This window comes from Vanacampus margaritifer, chromosome 14 (genome assembly GCF_051991255.1).
Source record: "Vanacampus margaritifer isolate UIUO_Vmar chromosome 14, RoL_Vmar_1.0, whole genome shotgun sequence".
Lineage (NCBI taxonomy): Eukaryota > Metazoa > Chordata > Actinopteri > Syngnathiformes > Syngnathidae > Vanacampus > Vanacampus margaritifer.
This window is the reverse complement of record NC_135445.1, coordinates 17,599,552-17,617,523: the sequence shown is the minus strand read 5'-3', so window position 1 is coordinate 17,617,523 and position 17,972 is coordinate 17,599,552. Positions and strand designations below refer to the sequence as shown.

The 17,972-nt window shown below is 39.7% G+C and overlaps 1 protein-coding gene across 1 annotated transcript; it reads left to right on the top strand.

Annotated features, from left to right (window-relative positions):
- Window positions 1-10,212: 10,212 nt before the first annotated feature.
- Window positions 10,213-17,826, top strand: skp2 (S-phase kinase-associated protein 2, E3 ubiquitin protein ligase). The gene is made up of 10 exons (XM_077586091.1): window positions 10,213-10,377; window positions 10,967-11,217; window positions 11,294-11,405; window positions 13,172-13,315; window positions 15,018-15,152; window positions 15,313-15,411; window positions 15,493-15,620; window positions 15,692-15,743; window positions 16,887-16,994; window positions 17,068-17,826. Exons 1-10 carry the CDS (start codon window positions 10,364-10,366, stop codon window positions 17,282-17,284), a joined length of 1,260 nt encoding a protein of 419 aa, XP_077442217.1. The 5' UTR covers window positions 10,213-10,363; the 3' UTR covers window positions 17,285-17,826.
- The last annotated feature ends 146 nt before the right edge of the window (window positions 17,827-17,972 follow it).

The following is a 17,972-nucleotide window of genomic DNA, read 5'->3' as shown; positions in this document are numbered from 1 at the left end:
ATAAACAATGAAAAACATTCTTTCCTCTTGAAGGAATATTTTGATTACTATTTTAAGTGTAATCTTTGCGTGTCCAAAATAATTGTATTCAGGATCTGATGAAGAAGTTTTCTTGCAAGAATTTATTTAGAGGCCTCTAAAGACACAGTCAGGACAACCACATCAGAATGCAACGTGGATCCCCCCAAGTGTGTGACAATTTACAGAACATCGACTCATTTATACAAAAAAGATAAAAGGTTCCTCCTCCCGGCTCTTGATTGAACAAAGGGCAGACATGTCATCTCCTAGTGAACAAATGTGTAATGTTGTTAGTAAGCAGACGTTTACATACAGACATGTTGATTCCAGGTTGGCCAAAGGTGTAATCTTATTAGTAAACAGACATTTACATACAGTTCCCCTTCTTGACTGGGGGAACAAATGCAATTAGGATCTAACCCCAGACTTTTAGACTCCAATGCCAAAAGGCTCTAACTAACATCATGCACATTCCTATCTTCAATAGCTTTGAGGGTGAGAGGATAAAATAAAGTTCACAAAATCATTATTCCACTGTATTCTATTAAACACTCATGATTATATCACATTGATATGCCTATAAGTAAATTAATAAACAGTAAAACATCAAATTGAAAATATTAAATGTCTTCAGTCCTACCATTGAACTTCTATAAATTCAAAAACCGGACATTTAATCCCACAATAGTCTAGAGAGAAAGTCCAGCGCGAATCTTGATCGTCGCAAAAATGAAGCAATGTTTATGTGTGGAGTTTAGAAATAAGAATAGCAGGTGAGAGAGAGAGAGAGAGAGCGAGAGAGAGAGAGAGAGAGAGAGAGAGAGAGAAATAGATAGAGGGGCTTAGCAGTCAAAATTCAGTTTGATTCATTAAAAAAATCAGTGGAAGGGGCATAATAAATGTGAGGCATAACACTATGTGATGTGGTTAAGTGTCACGACGCACTAGCAGATGTGTCCGTCCCTCGAAGCCATCTCCTGATGAAGGTCTTGTTGAATGAAAAGTGCGTTCGACAGTTGGTCAAAATTTTTTAAGAAGAGGCGTTTGTCAGCCTCTTTCCGAACCCTGGCTCACTGCCAGAGATCGCAGGAAAGGTCACGGGACTTCATTCCCAGTGTGACTCTATCCTTGTGAATTGATGAAAAGGGGATTTGAGTGATTTCCCCCTTTCAAACAGCAGATTGACACTTGATCAGCTTTTCCAACTGTGTCAATCCGTACCCAGGGAAAAGGCACTCCAATGAATCTTGTTTCCTCCGTGTCCTTGGGCAGCTTCTCAGGTAGACACTGGAACCGGGTGTGGTGGGATCCGTTAGATGGCTCCAATTGGTGTGGACGCAGATCAGCAGCTTAGTCAACCCCCTCAGTCGGAGTCAATTGATGTGATTTGATGAGGCTGGGACCTCTTGGCTCACATGTGGTGGATGTGGCCCCCACCATTATGATCAGCAAACCAATCTGTGTGCAAAATCATTTTCATTTAGTCACTCATAACATACATAGTCTTCATTCTTTACTTTGAAAAGAGCACCTGGTAATTTTTTAGCAAATGTTAATTGTTTAAGTTCTGTAGGTCCTGAAACATGCTGTTGGAGACGGAAAAAGTTATTTTTGTTGTGGCATTCAAACAGAATCCGTTTAATGGCATTTGTACATTCAATGGCATAATAATGAAAGTCTTGTTGCCATTGAAACTTTATGAGGCCAATTGTTTAATATTTCTATTTTTCTTTAATGTCCTTGAGATCAGAGATAATATACTAAATCAAATATGTTTTAATCTCAATGCCTTTTCTATATCTTATGAAGTTTTGTTTTTTCAAGTGGGTTTGTCTGATCCAATCATCCTAGGAAACCCTTATGATGGTAGATAATGATTAATCAAATATTTTACCATGATATTTACTGTTGTAGATTTTAGCATAAATGTGCTCTTTGTCGTACATCAAATTTCTGTATTTTTAATGCTGGTTTCTTATTATAGCAGTGTAAATCATTTAAAAACAACATCATCTTAACTCAGAACTATTCATGTCCGGCCGGGTCATGAACAGTCTGAGAAGAGATTTATACTTATACCTTAAATAAACACTGCAGTTCATTTTTAACAACTTGTCTCATGAAAAAATGTCACCCAGGTGTGTCAATGTTCCTTCCACACCTAAATGGCATATTCCATGGGCTCTAGAAATTATACTTTTCAATCGTTTCTGAGATGGAACATACTTACCGTATTTCTGCTATAAGGGTTGTCTTTTGTCATCTTTGTAGAACTTACTTTTCCTCCCATGGTCAAAACCTCCAATTCTCCGCTCCATTCTTTGCCTGTAAATTCCTCACACCAAACTTCATTCTCACATCAGACTTCCTTTTGATACACAGACAGACCAGTCATTCTCACATCAGACAGACCAATCATTCTCACATCAGACTTCCTTTTCAACAAACTCAGACAGACCAATCATTCCCCCATCTGATAAAGATCAATTTTGATCATTTCAGACCTGAATGTGAAAACTGCAGCCGCTTCCAAATTGCTGCTTCAAAGAGGAAAAACAGACACCTTGTGTCCTGTAGATTAAAAAACAACCAAATTGTGACAATTTGGCCAACACCAGAACTATAAAAAGATCTCCAGCTGAGCTAGCCATGAGCCATAAAAACAAAAGCCTTTGAGGCAAGAGTTTGTAATGTAAATTTGAATCCTGTTCAGGTAACTTAAAGTGAGAAAAACAACTCAAGCAGATGTAAATTAAGATACTGCAGCGGAGGACTTTTAGGGTCAGGAAGAGAAGAATGTTTTTTTTTTTTAAAACAACCCCATTAATCTATTGCAGGTCACAAATCTTCCAAATATCTGCCATCTTAACTAGTAAAAGGAACGAGTTATAATCAGAAAAACAAAACAAAATCCCTACTTTAAACCAACCAAAAAGTATTCTTAAAATGCTACCTAACCTCACCTCTTCTACAGAGTAGTGGGGGCTTGTAAAAACACAGCAGGGAACTTTGCCTTTGTGCATTCCCCGTGGAATCCAAAGATCAGTGCTGTTGAGCTTAATCAAAATTAAAAATTTAACCAGCAAATTCGGCCTAAGTGTTCCATATCTGAGTCCACTCTGAGAAGCCAAAGTTATAAAAGAGAAATGGAAAAAAATAGAAGGCCAAATTCAACAAGCATCAAACAACGGAAAATATAGTATTTAAAGATTAAAATAAATTTTATACTACCCTAATTCACATAAGCTGTTCTCAATTTCCGAAACTGCGTTGCTATAGATCACATCTCCTTTCTGACATAGTACAGAGTGCAAATGTCTACAAACAGAATACAACATACGACCTTAGGCACCAAACTCAGATGATTCCAGAACTTTGAGTCCACAACCGGAGTTCATATTCCTTCCTGTCCTTGTCGATAGCAGTTTATGCAGGGCAAAGTTCAAAGCAGGCACTGGGCTTTGTGTACTGGAGTTCTCAGGAAAAGTTCATCATGGCAGAATCGATGATAATCCTGTCTGCTCAAAAAGTTGCTGGACATTATGCTCAAACAATGCATAAGAGTCATTGAACAGTCACAGGACGAGCGGATTTACAGTGTACCATCCTTTTCGCAGTCCGTGTGGTCACTTCCCCCCCGAAAGTGACCATTGTTCAGTTCGCCGTCCACTCTGAACATCAAGCATAGCAGGAGAATGCTGTTCATTCCATTTCCAGCACTTTTTGGTTGAGTCACCCAAGTGAAACACCTTTCAGTCAAAGATTGAACCTGCTTGAAACATTTATACACTCGGAACAGACAGAGGGAGATGAGATCATAGCAAGAGAACACTGCTTGTTGTCATACAATTTCCAAGAAAAAATAAATAAAAAATTCCCCCAAAATCTTTTGTTTTTCAAACTATTTTTAATTTATTCATTTATTTATTTTGTGGTTTTATTTGAATTTGATCACTACACTATAGCAAGTAGTAGTACTATATTTACGCATATGTCTACCATAGACATCTTCATTACGTGTTACCTCAAATTTAAGAAAATGTGACAGCTGTCAGTCACCCTGGCCACTTGGATGGAAGTCCTTTCCAGACTTCTAGAATGGGACTCAGATAAAGACAAAGGTTAAATCATTTTCACACCTACGAATAAGTTATCAGAGATGCAGGGGAAATATAAAATGAAAAGTCTATTTCAATTAAAATTTGGTTTTATTACTTATTCAACTATATATAAAAAAAAAAACAGATCTGATTTTAAAAATAATATGATAGTGGCCTGTAGTTAACACCTAGACCTCTATATCCTTCCGCATAACAGGACCAATTTGATTTTAACAGATTAGCATTAGAAGACCCCTGCTATTCACACACACAACAGACTACAAGTCTCCCAAGTGGAGACAATGGGAGAGAGGACTAAACTTATCACACCCCCTGTCCTTTTTATTTAGTTTAATTTAATTTTAACAGACAACAGTACAAATCACCACCTTCTTAAAACAGCAGCTCACGGCCCCCATCCTCACAGACCTTTAGTCCCTAATCAAGCGTGGGGGGAAGAGCTTTAAAAATTGTCACAGACAAAGGCAGAATTCTCCCCTACTTTCAAAATATGCAGATTTCCTGCTTACCATTCTTTTTCACCCTTTTTTGAGGACAAAGGATTTTGGAGGGAAAAAATTACTTTCCACCCGTCTTTTCTTTCTTTCCTACACTTAAAAATCACTGTCTCAAACAAACTTACACTTCCATTCACTTAACTTCTGCACTTTTCTCATCTCCACAAAGGCAGTGAGGAGAAACAGACCAAACGGCCATTTTGATTTCTAAAATCTCGCTAGAACATCACACAACACACCTTTCCCATTGTCAGAGTCACACAAACAGTCACAAACTCCCTGCAGGCACACAAACAAGGAAAAAATCACACAATCCACACATGCTCCAAACATTTCACCAACTGGGCTCAACACTCACACAACACAAACTCCTCAACTTAATTCAGTGGCGTCTCAGTTGTTGAACCACAGACGAACACAAACCTCTCTGAAGTGTGCACTCATTTGTAAAATACACCGTTTATTCGTCTAATAATAACTTCACCACGTACTTATAGCTCAAATGTCGACTTATTCGCGCACAATCCATCGCAACATTACGGCTGCGACACAGACACGTCGCGCACATTGTAAGACAACCAACGAAAAACCGCGTGACCACAACACACCATGGAGCTTAACAAACAAACGCGTACACTCAACAATTCATTTCTAAGCCAAGAGCTCTCGCTTGGTTCAAATTTTCCCCGCGGGTCATCTTTCACAGTCAACACTTCATCCAATTTATGTTCCAATTTCTTAACAGATGCGGCTGCCCGCAGCTAACTCATCCTTAGCCTTAAAAACAGATTTGCACGGTAGCATCTTACCAAAAACTCATCTCCTGCGCAAAACTCGTACGCTGGCAGAGCCGCTAGCTTAGCATCAGTTTCCTCATTCTCAAAATCACTTAACACCGCCATCCGCGCAACTTTCACAGAGCTATCCAACGCTAACATTCTAGCACAAACCAACATTTGGCTCACGACCCCACACCGTCTAACTTTTCTTCCATTCGAAGAAACTTATAGAAGTGTTTTTCACGGAGGTAATCAGCGTCTGGCGCTGTTTACACAATCAAATTCCACAAACACACCACATTTTACAACGGTGAGAACCAACCACTATCACAATTTGTGCGCATTCATACATTTAAAAGAGTTTCATACTTACGTTGACGCTGTGGTGGAAATGCGTCCAGCATCATGAACTCACTGTTCGCTTAGCAACCAATTCTGACTCTCGACCGGAAGTTTATGCAAATCGAACCTCCTTAGTTACGTTCGAATTTTTCCGTCCATAATATGTAGTAATTAGTCGTTTTTAATATTTATAAAGTCAGTGACGTCTCACTTATTATACTACGATATAACAGATCAAAAGTATTCTCATTAATCCCCCCCAAAAAAATTTTTTTTTCTTTTTTTTTTTCAGACAAACACAAACAAGACGAAAACGAAACAGATATTAAATACCTTTTGCGCGACTTCAACAAATATATCCTGGATCTTCACGGGCGGCTATATCACACAGCTCTGAACCGAAAAAACGGCAGGCTTCCTTTTATATCAATCCACGCACCGTAGCGAACTACGCGACATACGGGCGTTTAGCTCAGCAAACACTACGCGTGATCAACGCGAGCTGCTTATTTCACAACACACATCCGCAACACATAGTGCGATCACCACTAGCTGCTTATAACACCACAACAACAGAAACAGCCTATTCCTCCGTGGTACTCAATGTCTTATGCCGTTTAAAACGGCGAAGCGCTTCGACTTGACGTCACTTCCGTAAACACGGGGCATTTCTATGCGCGTCTTAATATTTTCCCGGCTTTTTATTTAACACAACACACACACACCGAGGAATTATGTCCCTCGGTTTAGAAATTCCACACAGCACACACCTTGTTACCACACAGGCGGCTAATCCACTCCGCACTCCCAGTATCTTATATACTGACGGCTTATTCATACGAAAAAATAAAAACACAACCTATTCCACGCGGAAAAAACTCCCATGCATGGTTCAATGTCGTAGTAATTTTCAAAATCGAGGACTTTCCGTCCCACCGTAAGAAATATTACTACAACCCCCCTAACTTGTTCACAGATCCCAAATACAACTTAGCACAGACGAAATGCAACCGTATTGATCCTAAACAACCAGAATTTCTCTACGTGGATAAAATGTCCACTCACCTCGTTAATATTTTTGCGCTTTAGAAATCCGGTGTTCAGGATCAATCCCAGCTGTTGAAAAAACGTCTCAAGAAATCACGTCGGGGTCACCATTTTGAAGGAATATTTTGATTACTATTTTAAGTGTAATCTTTGCGTGTCCAAAATAATTGTATTCAGGATCTGATGAAGAAGTTTTCTTGCAAGAATTTATTTAGAGGCCTCTAAAGACACAGTCAGGACAACCACATCAGAATGCAACGTGGATCCCCCCAAGTGTGTGACAATTTACAGAACATCGACTCATTTATACAAAAAAGATAAAAGGTTCCTCCTCCTGGCTCTTGATTGAACAAAGGGCAGACATGTCATCTCCTAGTGAACAAATGTGTAATGTTGTTAGTAAGCAGACGTTTACATACAGACATGTTGATTCCAGGTTGGCCAAAGGTGTAATCTTATTAGTAAACAGACATTTACATACAGTTCCCCTTCTTGACTGGGGGAACAAATGCAATTAGGATCTAACCCCAGACTTTTAGACTCCAATGCCAAAAGGCTCTAACTAACATCATGCACATTCCTATCTTCAATAGCTTTGAGGGTGAGAGGATAAAATAAAGTTCACAAAATCATTATTCCACTGTATTCTATTAAACACTCATGATTATATCACATTGATATGCCTATAAGTAAATTAATAAACAGTAAAACATCAAATTGAAAATATTAAATGTCTTCACTCTTTTGCAATAACCCCTAATATGAGCTGCGTGTGACATTATCCGTTCATCTTTGTGGCTGAATTGATTGGGAGTGCGGGCTGAATTTTTTTTTATTATGCATCTACAACGCTGACAAAGTTTACTTTAAGCTGTCCTTATTGCATAAACAAATGCTACTAGCCTGGAACTTAATGTACAAACACAACTTTACTCCTCATACATTTTTCATATGGACCAATAAACACATACTGTATAAACATAGGTCAATCTTTCTACAGAGGTGCTTTGACAATGATATTTTGTTGTTGAGTCAACTGTTTAACCAAAATGGACAACTTTATACTTATTCTGAATTTTGGGCTCGCTATGATTTCCCGGTCACTCCGAAAGACTTTTCAATTGTGTTTGATGCCATTCCACCAGGTATTGTTGCACTTTACTGAACGTCCTTTGGAAGAGACACTCAACCTATGTATTGAATGTTGGATGTTATTGAAATTTATATTGGAAAATTTTGTTTTACAGGCAACTGTAAGAATAAGAACAGCTTAATTTGCTTATTTTTTTTCAACGAGACATTGTCTCCACACCCTCTGCAATTTCGTATTGGTCTTCATATGTTAATAATATAAATTGGGAAAAGGTTTGGCTTTTGCCACATACATTTTTCATTACAAACAAAGTTTCATTTAATTTAAAATGGTGCATAGATTTTACCCAACGAACATGTATCTGCTGAAATTTAAGAAAGACCTTGAAGTTAACTCTTTGACTGCCAAAAACGTTAAATAACGTTTAGTGAAATCCTACGGAGGAGCGCCAAAGACGTTAAAAGACGTTCACCGAGTTGTTTTTTTTTGGGGGGGGGAAACGGGTGGAGGAAAGCCTTGGCCAGCTGTGCTGAAAGTATCAAGCAGATCTAGTTAGCATAATGACTATTTTTGGCCCCTAGATGGCAGCGATGACTCTCTTTGGACAAGATCGGTAGGCGTCAGTAGTAGAAGACGTGAGGCGGAGCTAGAGTGTTGAGGGGACAATGGCTGAGAAAGCGAAAATGGCGACCGGTGGCAAGCAGCTCACGCTTGATCGTTTTTTTCAAAGAAGAGAAGCATCAACCAGTGCTAAAGAGCACATTGATGACGACGATGATGATGATGGTGACTCCGAGGTTGACGCCGAAGTTGGAAGCGTTGACGCGGCGGCTATGGTCACGTCATAAAGCCTCACCGGCTAGCGATGCTAACGCTGGGTAACGCGGAGCACAACCGAGCACTTCTGCACAAGGCGGACGTTCAATCGGATGACGACGAGTGCCCCGAGTCCAATGCATATTCATCGGAGGAGTGAGTACAGTCTGATCACGGAGAAGACACTGGCTATGGACTACGATGCCACCATGAATGGAGCGGATAAGATGGATCAGAACATCTCTTACCACCTGGTATAGGAACTGAAGGACATGAGGAAGCCAGACGTAACACCACTGTAACGTCACCGTATTATGATCCTGAGAGTAGACTTGATGGCAACATGGTCAATCACACACTGCAGTATATACTTATATTCCCCGGAAAAAAAAGCCAGCAAAGAAGTGTAGCGTCTGCAATCGCAGTGAAACTAATCTGTTGTGCAAATCCTGCTGCGTCCCCTTGCACGCAGGGGAGTGTTACAAAAAGAAAAACTGTATTTGAAACATCCACACAATTGTAAATAGTACCACAGTTGCACACATTTGTAAATAGTTTGCCAAATTGTTTTGTCAAATTGTTACACTGTTGAATGTAAATAAACGTATTTTGCTTTCAAAAAACATTTTTTCATTGTTGGTGGTGGTGTATTACAGAAGTAAAGCACTGTTTAGGTGTTTGTGGCATCATTCATGGAAAAAAAAGGTGTCAAATTCATTAGAGTGCATGAAATAATATCGTTTCACAAAAAGCTTGATTTCTCCGTATTTTGTTTCAAAACAGAGCATTTGGTGAAACTAACCATTTTCTATTGTTGATTACTGAAAAACGGAATAAGGTAGAAACAAACTTTTTTTTCTGATGAAAGATGAGAGTCCAATCTTTCTAGTATGTGTGTTTCCATAGTCCAAACACATAATTTTCTGTGGACCTTGAAAGATCAGTCAAAATGCTTAAATCGGCTGGCACCCACGTCATCCCTTTTCTGAAAACGTCTGGCAGTCAAAGAGTTAAGTGCAGTTTTTGTGATGATTCAAGAAAAACATTAGTCCATTTATTCTGGCATTGTCCATACACAAAGCAATTCTAGGGTAGATTGTCACAATTTATTATAGTCCACATTTATCCAGACTTCTCCATATTTTGGAAACATGTATTATTTGGTGTATTTTAATTTTGATAAAAATATCTATACGCAATTTTATTTGATAAATCTTATTTTAGCAAAATTTTATATTCACAAATCTAAATTTACATATAAGAAACCGTCTTTTGTTGAATGTTTTATATACATGAGAAATTATTTTTCAGCATTGTCTGGTTGTATGTATCCGAAAGCGGTAAAAACGGACTTTTATTGTAAACTTTATCATTTATGTGGATGATATTGTATTCTTTTATTTTTCTCTTTTTGTTATGTTATTGGTTTTATTTTGTTTAGTTTATATGTTTGCGCTGATCAATCTACTGTTGAAAACGGATGTAGAATAGGCGCGGGGGTAAGTGACGTAAAGGTGCAAGGCGCCCTGCAGCTGGCGCTGAGTTTCAAAGTGTCCTAGTTGGAGGGGAGAAGTAGTAATAGTAGTATTCTTCTCCTGTGCATGCTGTTTTCTACTTTTGGCACTTTATTCCCCTGAAACGGAGGTGATGCCAGGAGACAGGTATGGTTATTTTTTATTTGTGCTCGACTTGAAATTACAGATCAGGCGATTCGTTTTGGGTATTCCATACACCGTGAAACGAAACTGCAATCTTGGGGGTGTTCCGGTTCTTGAATGGCTAATTCTTCAATGCTTAACAAATTTCTAGTTCGCAAATGCGTAATGTTAAACGTGCATCGAGCAACACGTCCCTCTATAATTGCCAGATTACAAAATGAACTAAACCCATTGCGTGCAACCAACCGCGCTTTGTCGTCCGCGAGCCGCCCGCCCAACCTACCTGTTCTCCTTAGTTTAATAAACCTTATATTAGTGGGGGAAAGGTTGCATATAGAGTCGTTGTTAGTGTAACTTTTCCTAAAAGTTGTATGCACGTTTGTTTTAGTATTTAAAATGACTTTTTCCTGTATTTTGCGCGGCCAAAAGTTTGTCTCAACATGGCGGGTAAAGCTATCTTGCAGGAAAATATTGTCTCCCAAACTAACTTGCGTCTTCCACAGATTTTAAACAAAAACGAACGAAATATTGTCAGACTTTATCCGCATTAAGAATCCAAACCAAAATTCCTATTAATTTGTTTTCCTCCCAGCGTGCCTCTGCAGGATTTGCTCTGCCTCGACGTCCAAGGCTCCATGTTGTGCCAGGGCGAGAGGAACAACAAGCGCAAGTGGCCAGACTCCCTGACTGAGTGCCTGGACACTGAATGCACCCCGACGGAGCTCATTCAACAGTGGTCACCTGGACACATACCGCCACACGATGCATGCAAGGGCAAAGAGAATGACGGAAAGCCTTTTGCCATTTCCAGACGATCAAGGAAGAGGAAAGACTCAGTATCAGGCAAGACAGAGCTTGATTTAATCATATCTTTGAACCAACTTTTATTAATCTTTCATGTGTTGATTATGTCCGGCAGGCATTTCATGGGACTGTCTTCCGGACGAGTTGATCCTCAGGATCCTTTTTTTCCTCCCAATGCATGACCTCCTCAGGACATCAGTCATTTGCAGACGCTGGCATCGATTGGTGTAAGTCTTGAGTTGACTACTAGATTCTTTACACTCGACAGCAACAGGACGAAAAGATCGTTGTAGTGATGAAAAATCATACTTCTGATCATTCAATTCTGAGTGACTGATTATTAATTAGCAATGCCAAGTTTGTTTGTTTTTTAATTTATAAACCCTCACTGAGCTATTTGTTTTAACTTGTAGTACCTATTTGTATATACAGTACAGTAGACCGGCGGTCCACAAGTATTACACAAAGTACCACTATTCTCACATTAAGCTAGTGTAGTGTAGTAGGCGTACGTGTGTCAACAAAATACAAGTTGTCACTCTGCTAGTTTGTAAGCCACTGTAACATTATGCACAGTTTTAACATTAATTCAGTACTTTTATTATAGGAAATTGCACATGTTACAGTGGCCTACAATTGGGGCCTGACCAGGGCTGGACTGGCCATCTGGCATACTGGCAGACTTTTGGGGCCAATGCAGTGCTTTTAAATTATTATTTTTCTCCATTTTACCCCAAGAGACAGGCCCATAATTTAGAGCAGTGGTGTCCAAACTCGGTCCTCGGGGGCCGGTAGTCCCGCAGGTTTTGGATATTTCTCTCCTCCAACACAGCTGAAGCTCATCAGCAAGCTCTGCATAAGCATGATAACGACCTTGTTGATTGGAACAGGTGCGTTGGAGCAGGGAAACCTCAAAAACCTGCAGGACTACCGGCCCTCGAGGACCGAGTTTGGACACCACTGATTTAGAGGGACTAGTCCATTAATCAATCAGTCAATATCAGTGGCAATAACATAAATGTATTACGCATTTTTTAATTTTGACACATTTTCAGGATTAACGTCTTTATTAATTTAAAGTATTGAACAATGCATTCAGGAAAGCGAGTTGTTTTACCATACAAACGGTATGAAGATATGACACGCCCATGGCGGCGTTAAAGCTCGTACAAGCAAAGTGTTTCATGTTCATGGACGTCATCAAAAATCAAGGATACATTTTCTTCTGTTGAGAGCAAGCTTTTTAGCGTTATCAAAAAAGCTTCATGAAAACCGGTTGCGAAATGATTAACTTGCTGTATTACTTATTTTCTTGCATAATTTCATTCATATTTTCATTCATGCGTTGCCTTTGATGGGAATATTGCCGGCACCAACGTCTCTGGGCTAGGCTGCGATTTATCACGGCAGTTGCAGCATTCATGCTTTTGTAGCAAGATATTAGCTTGCTGATCGCTAAGTGAGTCACTAGCGCTGGCATTAGCATCTAGCTTTGTTCCGCTACCGATCACCGAAGCTCAACAATGAGTCTCACACAGCCCTACAGTATTCAACATAACATCAGATTTCTTCTTTGTGCCTTTATTTTTCTTCTAAGTCATGCTATTATGCTAACTGAGACACCACAGTTGAATTAAACGGTGCCTTAAGAACAAGATGACAAACTTGTGTTGCAATAAGTCTCTGGTTAAATGTTCCTAAATGCTAGTTGTTGTTTTTTAAAGTTAATTTAATCAGGAAATCTTTTTTTTTCTGCCAAAATCTGCATCAGACAAAAAAAACCTACTTATTTTCATTTTTTGTGGACAGTTAGGCCTACTAAGCTACTCTATTTAAATGTTGGTCATTATAGTGGTACTTGAAGAGCAAAAGACAATACAATTTTTTTCCCGGGTGGTACTTGGTGTGAAAAGTTTGAGAACCGCTCCACTAAAGGAAGCCCACACTTTGACAATCCCTACAGTTGATGGTCTCACTCTTCTATGTCTTCCAGCTTTGATGAGTCGCTGTGGCAGAGTGTGGACCTAGAGGGGGTGACCAATATGGGTCCAGCACTGCAACAGGTGTTGAAGACGGGGGTGCGCAGGTTACGATGTCCTCGCTCTTTCATAAACAACCTGCACTTTACGGGCATTTGGTGAGTCAATATGGCTTGTCCATCGGCATTTAGTGAGTTACCAGATTGGCTGGAAAGTTAATCAGTCATTAACGTTTTTTAAAAATTATTATTACCTTGGATGTGCAAGAATGTCTCAACTATACAACAGAAGAGTAAAATATCAGGGTTACTTATTATAATAGTAATAATAAAAGAAAACGTAAATGCTGAACTATTGCACACAAAGGCACAGATTGGTCAAAGATCTCATACCTGCATAGCAACAGTATTAGTAGTAGGGCCTGACTGATTAAATCAAATAGGCTGTTAAAAAAAAAAAAAAAAGTTTCAAATTTAACCCCAGCCTTAAAAAAAAAAGAAGAATCAACAGATTTTTGCCAAATTTTCACTGCTGTAACTTTAAACAAATACTAAAGGTGAAAAAAACTGTTAAATATGTGGTGGCCGTGGCTCAGGGTGTAGAGACGGTCGTCCAGTAACCGGAAGGTTGGCTGTTCGATCCCCGCTCTCACCAAGTCATGTGTCTTCGTGTCTTTGGGCAAGACACGTCACACACATTGCCTCTAGTGCTACTCACACTGGTGTTTGGAAGTGGTGGTGGTTGGAGGGCCCGTAGGCGCACACTGGCAGCCACGCTCCCGTCAGCCTGCCCCAGGGCAGCTGTGGCTACTTAAGTACCTTACCGCCACCACAGTGTGAATGTGTGAGCGCACGAATAATGTATCCACTGTGAAGCATGTTGTAAGGGCTATAGGACCAAAAAATAAGTTATTTTATTCATTTTATATTTTTTAATTAATTGGTCTGTCTGTTAATGTGTTAATGGAATTTTATTCTGCCAAATATCAAAATAAGCATCTGCCTTAAAAAAAAAAAAAAATTGGTCTGGTTCAAATAAGGAGTTTAGTAGAATTTACTTAAAATGGTGTTGCACATGATCATATATAATATTTCACAAAAGTGACGTGCACCCCTCACTACTTGTAAATATTTCATTATATATATATTATATTATATATTTTCATGGGACAGTTCTGATTGAAATGAAATTTTGTTATATTGTAAAATAGTCACTTTACAACTTGCATAGCAGTACATTAACTCTGCTCTCAATAACTTTATTATCTAAGCTATTGACAGCAAAATGAAAACTGTACACTCCTAAGAGGAAATGACCAAATTCTCAGGTTGCCACTGGCGTCCTCTTCTACTCCTCCATTCCACATTTCGAGACCTTGTGCTTGCTTCTCCATCTCTTTGAGATTACTCAATAGGAGCAACTGGGGGGTTCAGTATCTTTCTGACTCTGAGTGGAATTTGTCTTGTGTCTTTTCGGCCACTGTGCTAAAGCTACCATTCAGGGTATTGGTAATCTTCTCATCACCTGGGCCGTCTTTATGTGTCTTTTTGTTGTTGTTTTTTGCCATTAGGCGCAATATTGAATTCCTTTATAAGGTTTGAGATTGAGCTAAGACCCTTGAACACAACTGAGTCACATGACACTGGGGAGAGAAAATGGCTAATTGGGCTTATGTTATACTTAATTGTGTGATGTGTGTAGCAAAGTGTTGTTCCATGAACAGGTACAATACAATTTTTACAATAGTTTGAGGGGTGTACTCACTTTTGTGAGATACTGTACACGTCTGTTTTCTTCAAGCCGTACTGTAATTTTATCCGGAGTTGTTTAAACTCTAGTTTTTTTTTCTCCTGCTGTTAGCACATTGCAGGTTGCTGAAATGGACCTTTCCAGTTCCACCATCACCACACCCACCCTTGAGAGCATCATCTGTAACTGTAATCTGTTAGAGTGTCTTAGTCTGGAGGGTCTGCAACTCTCTGACAACGTTATCAGGTTAGTTCTTTCCTCGCTGTAGTGTCTTGTGTAGTTTTTGGAAACGGCAGCTTGCTGCTGTTTATCGCCGTAAGAGGCAGTGTATCCATAAAATGGTTGGAATGAACAATTTGCACATGACCTTAAAGTGAGGCTGTTGACGCTTGAATTTCTCCTGCAGTAGTCTGGCCCAGAATGTGCGTCTACGGCAGCTCAACCTGAGTGGCTGCTCCGATTTCTCTGCTGACCGTCTGGCTCACATGCTGCAATCCTGCTCCAGGTCCATTCTTCATTGCAAACCCCCATCCCATGCAACAGAACACCGTCATCTTCATTTCCTTCGGTTGTCTCTTTCCTACAGAATAGAGCAGTTGAACATATCGTGGTGCCACTTCAACAGCGATCATGTGAAGAGCGTGGTAAGTCACGTCAGCCCCACTGTTGCGCACCTCAACATCAGCGGATACCGAGATTGCCTCACACTAAATGGTGAGTGCGGGAGATCTGTCTTATTCAAATTTTCATCTGTTATTTAAGATGACTGTTTCTCTCTTTTCTAGATGTGAAGGTCTTGGTTGCAAGATGTCCTGATATTAAGATTTTAGATTTGAGGTATGTTTATGTTCACCAAGTCTTCACACCAACAACATCAAATAATGAGTCTTCTATTTGTATCTACTTTTGGATTCCAGCAGCCGCTGTCTTTCATTAGAGACATGACATTCATGGCAGTCCCATTTTCTTTACAATATGTTTATGTGCCCCAGCTAGTCTAAACACGTTCTGATTAATATTGCGTTCGTGGAATATGAATTGAGCAGCAAAATCCACCTTCTTTATGCATCTCAGGGCGGCCATTTTGCCACTTGCTTTTGCTAGAAAATGACATCACAGTTGCTCAGGCAGTTATGACCAATCACGGCTCACCTGAGCTGTGATTGGTCGTATGCTGCATTGGAGGATGTTCTTTAGTCAGACTTTACAGACTGCAAACCGGGAAGTGTGTACGAGGATGTCCACTTAAACTCGGAAATCCTACTTGCAAAGTCTGGGAAAAAAATAAGTACCCCGACTTCACCAACCGACTTTGATGTGACGTCACTCTACAATGGCGACCACTATGGAAACACATACCGTGAATGGTAAAACGCAATTTACTGGAGTATAAAACTAGATAGCTTTCTTCATTCATAAATATTCAACATAACTCCACGTAACACAACGTATGTGACAGTATGCCCATATGATGAACTACTGAACTGCATGGAATGCTTATGAAATAAGATAAATACATAAATGAAGCAAAATTGCGAGAAGGCACGTTTGCTGCAGGTCAAAATGTGTTTGGCCCACAGCCAAGCATTACGTTCTGTCATGACTTGTTTAGCTTCATACAGTCTTAGGAGGTGCAGTCAAACATAAAACGAGATCACGGAAAGACCAAGGTTGGTCCAGAAAAGGCAATATTAAAGAAAATGAGTGCAGCCAAACTCAAATGTTTAAATTAAATTGTCACAGAGCCCTCAGGCGCCTGATGGAGTTGCCAGTTGAGCTAGCGCAATGTCAAGACACCACCAAGAAGTGCAACTCGAAACAATGTGTCAACCATAGTCTAATATCATGTTTGGCTATTGTTATTGTAAAGACAATTTTTGGGTTGACTTCTCCTTTAAACTCTAGTTGTACAGTTCACTCAGTGGATATTTTTAGCAAGTTCTTCCTGTGTGTAATGTCATGTGAATTCCTCCACTCCAGTGACAGCACTCAGCTGATGGTCGACTGCTTCGCCGTGCTCTCCGAGCTCAAACATCTGCAGCATCTGTCCTTGAGCCGCTGCTACCACATTCACATTGCCGCACTCACGTAGGTTCCACCCGCCCTCCACGCCGCTCTCATTTTGAGCAGTCATTCCAATTAACTTGAGTTGTGCCTGCAGTGACCTCAGGAACACATTCCCCATGCTGCATTACCTGGAGGTCTTCGGCCTTGTTAATGACAGCCACTTGTCCTCATTGAGGACGGAAAACCCCGGCATTTGCATCAACTCCTTGCCGTTCTCAGCCATCGCCAGACCCACGCCAGCCAGCATCATGGGCACTTGTGGCGGCCACAGCATGTGGAACAGGAAAAGTCGACTCAGGTTCAAGATATAGCGATGTTTACAGTTGGCCCCAAAACGCACACAGTGCATGAACGATAGTTTGTTGGTATTAATGGTCTAAGTCAAGATGTTCTAAATAAGAAACAAACGTTTGTAGGTTGTTGAGCAAAGTTTTTAAATCTACTTACCGGTATGTTAGGAAAGTTTTAATGAATCTGCACAGGTTAATGTAAACATGTTGGCATAGTGTGAGGCCAAATGGGACCATTGCATGTCTTTCAATATTGGTGACAGTTTGTCTTTAACCTGTATTCTATTCGGTGTTATTGGTGTTAATATTATATTTTTCTACAAGGAACGTCAGTATAGGCATATGTCTTGGTCAAATAAACCTTTCATAAAATGAAACTTGCAGCAAATGTGTTCACAACTGATCCAGGTCTCTGCAAGCTGCTTTCCACAAGGGCATCAAGTTGGTACCTCATCATACTTTTCTCGGTACATTTCCTGTTTGTAGTTTCAATTTAAATTGACTTTATATGTGAAATTGTCTTACATCTGTTCATAAAAAATAAAACTGTGCCAAAACCGTTACTTGAACTAATTTGCTTTTTAGTTCAATGTGCTGACTCTTGACTATTTTTCTTTATATTCCCCAAGTAAAAATTAGTTTGAGTTTAAATTAAGCACCAATCATACCTTTATTGTAGATGTCAGAATGATGCAAATTAAATGAAACA

Excerpts from the sequence above, each read along its gene's own strand:
- skp2 (XM_077586091.1), top strand. Across the intron at positions 15,412-15,492 it reads ATGCTGCAATCCTGCTCCAG|AATAGAGCAGTTGAACATAT; the intron begins GTCCATTCTTCA and ends TCTTTCCTACAG. Across the intron at positions 15,744-16,886 it reads ATTAAGATTTTAGATTTGAG|TGACAGCACTCAGCTGATGG; the intron begins GTATGTTTATGT and ends CCTCCACTCCAG.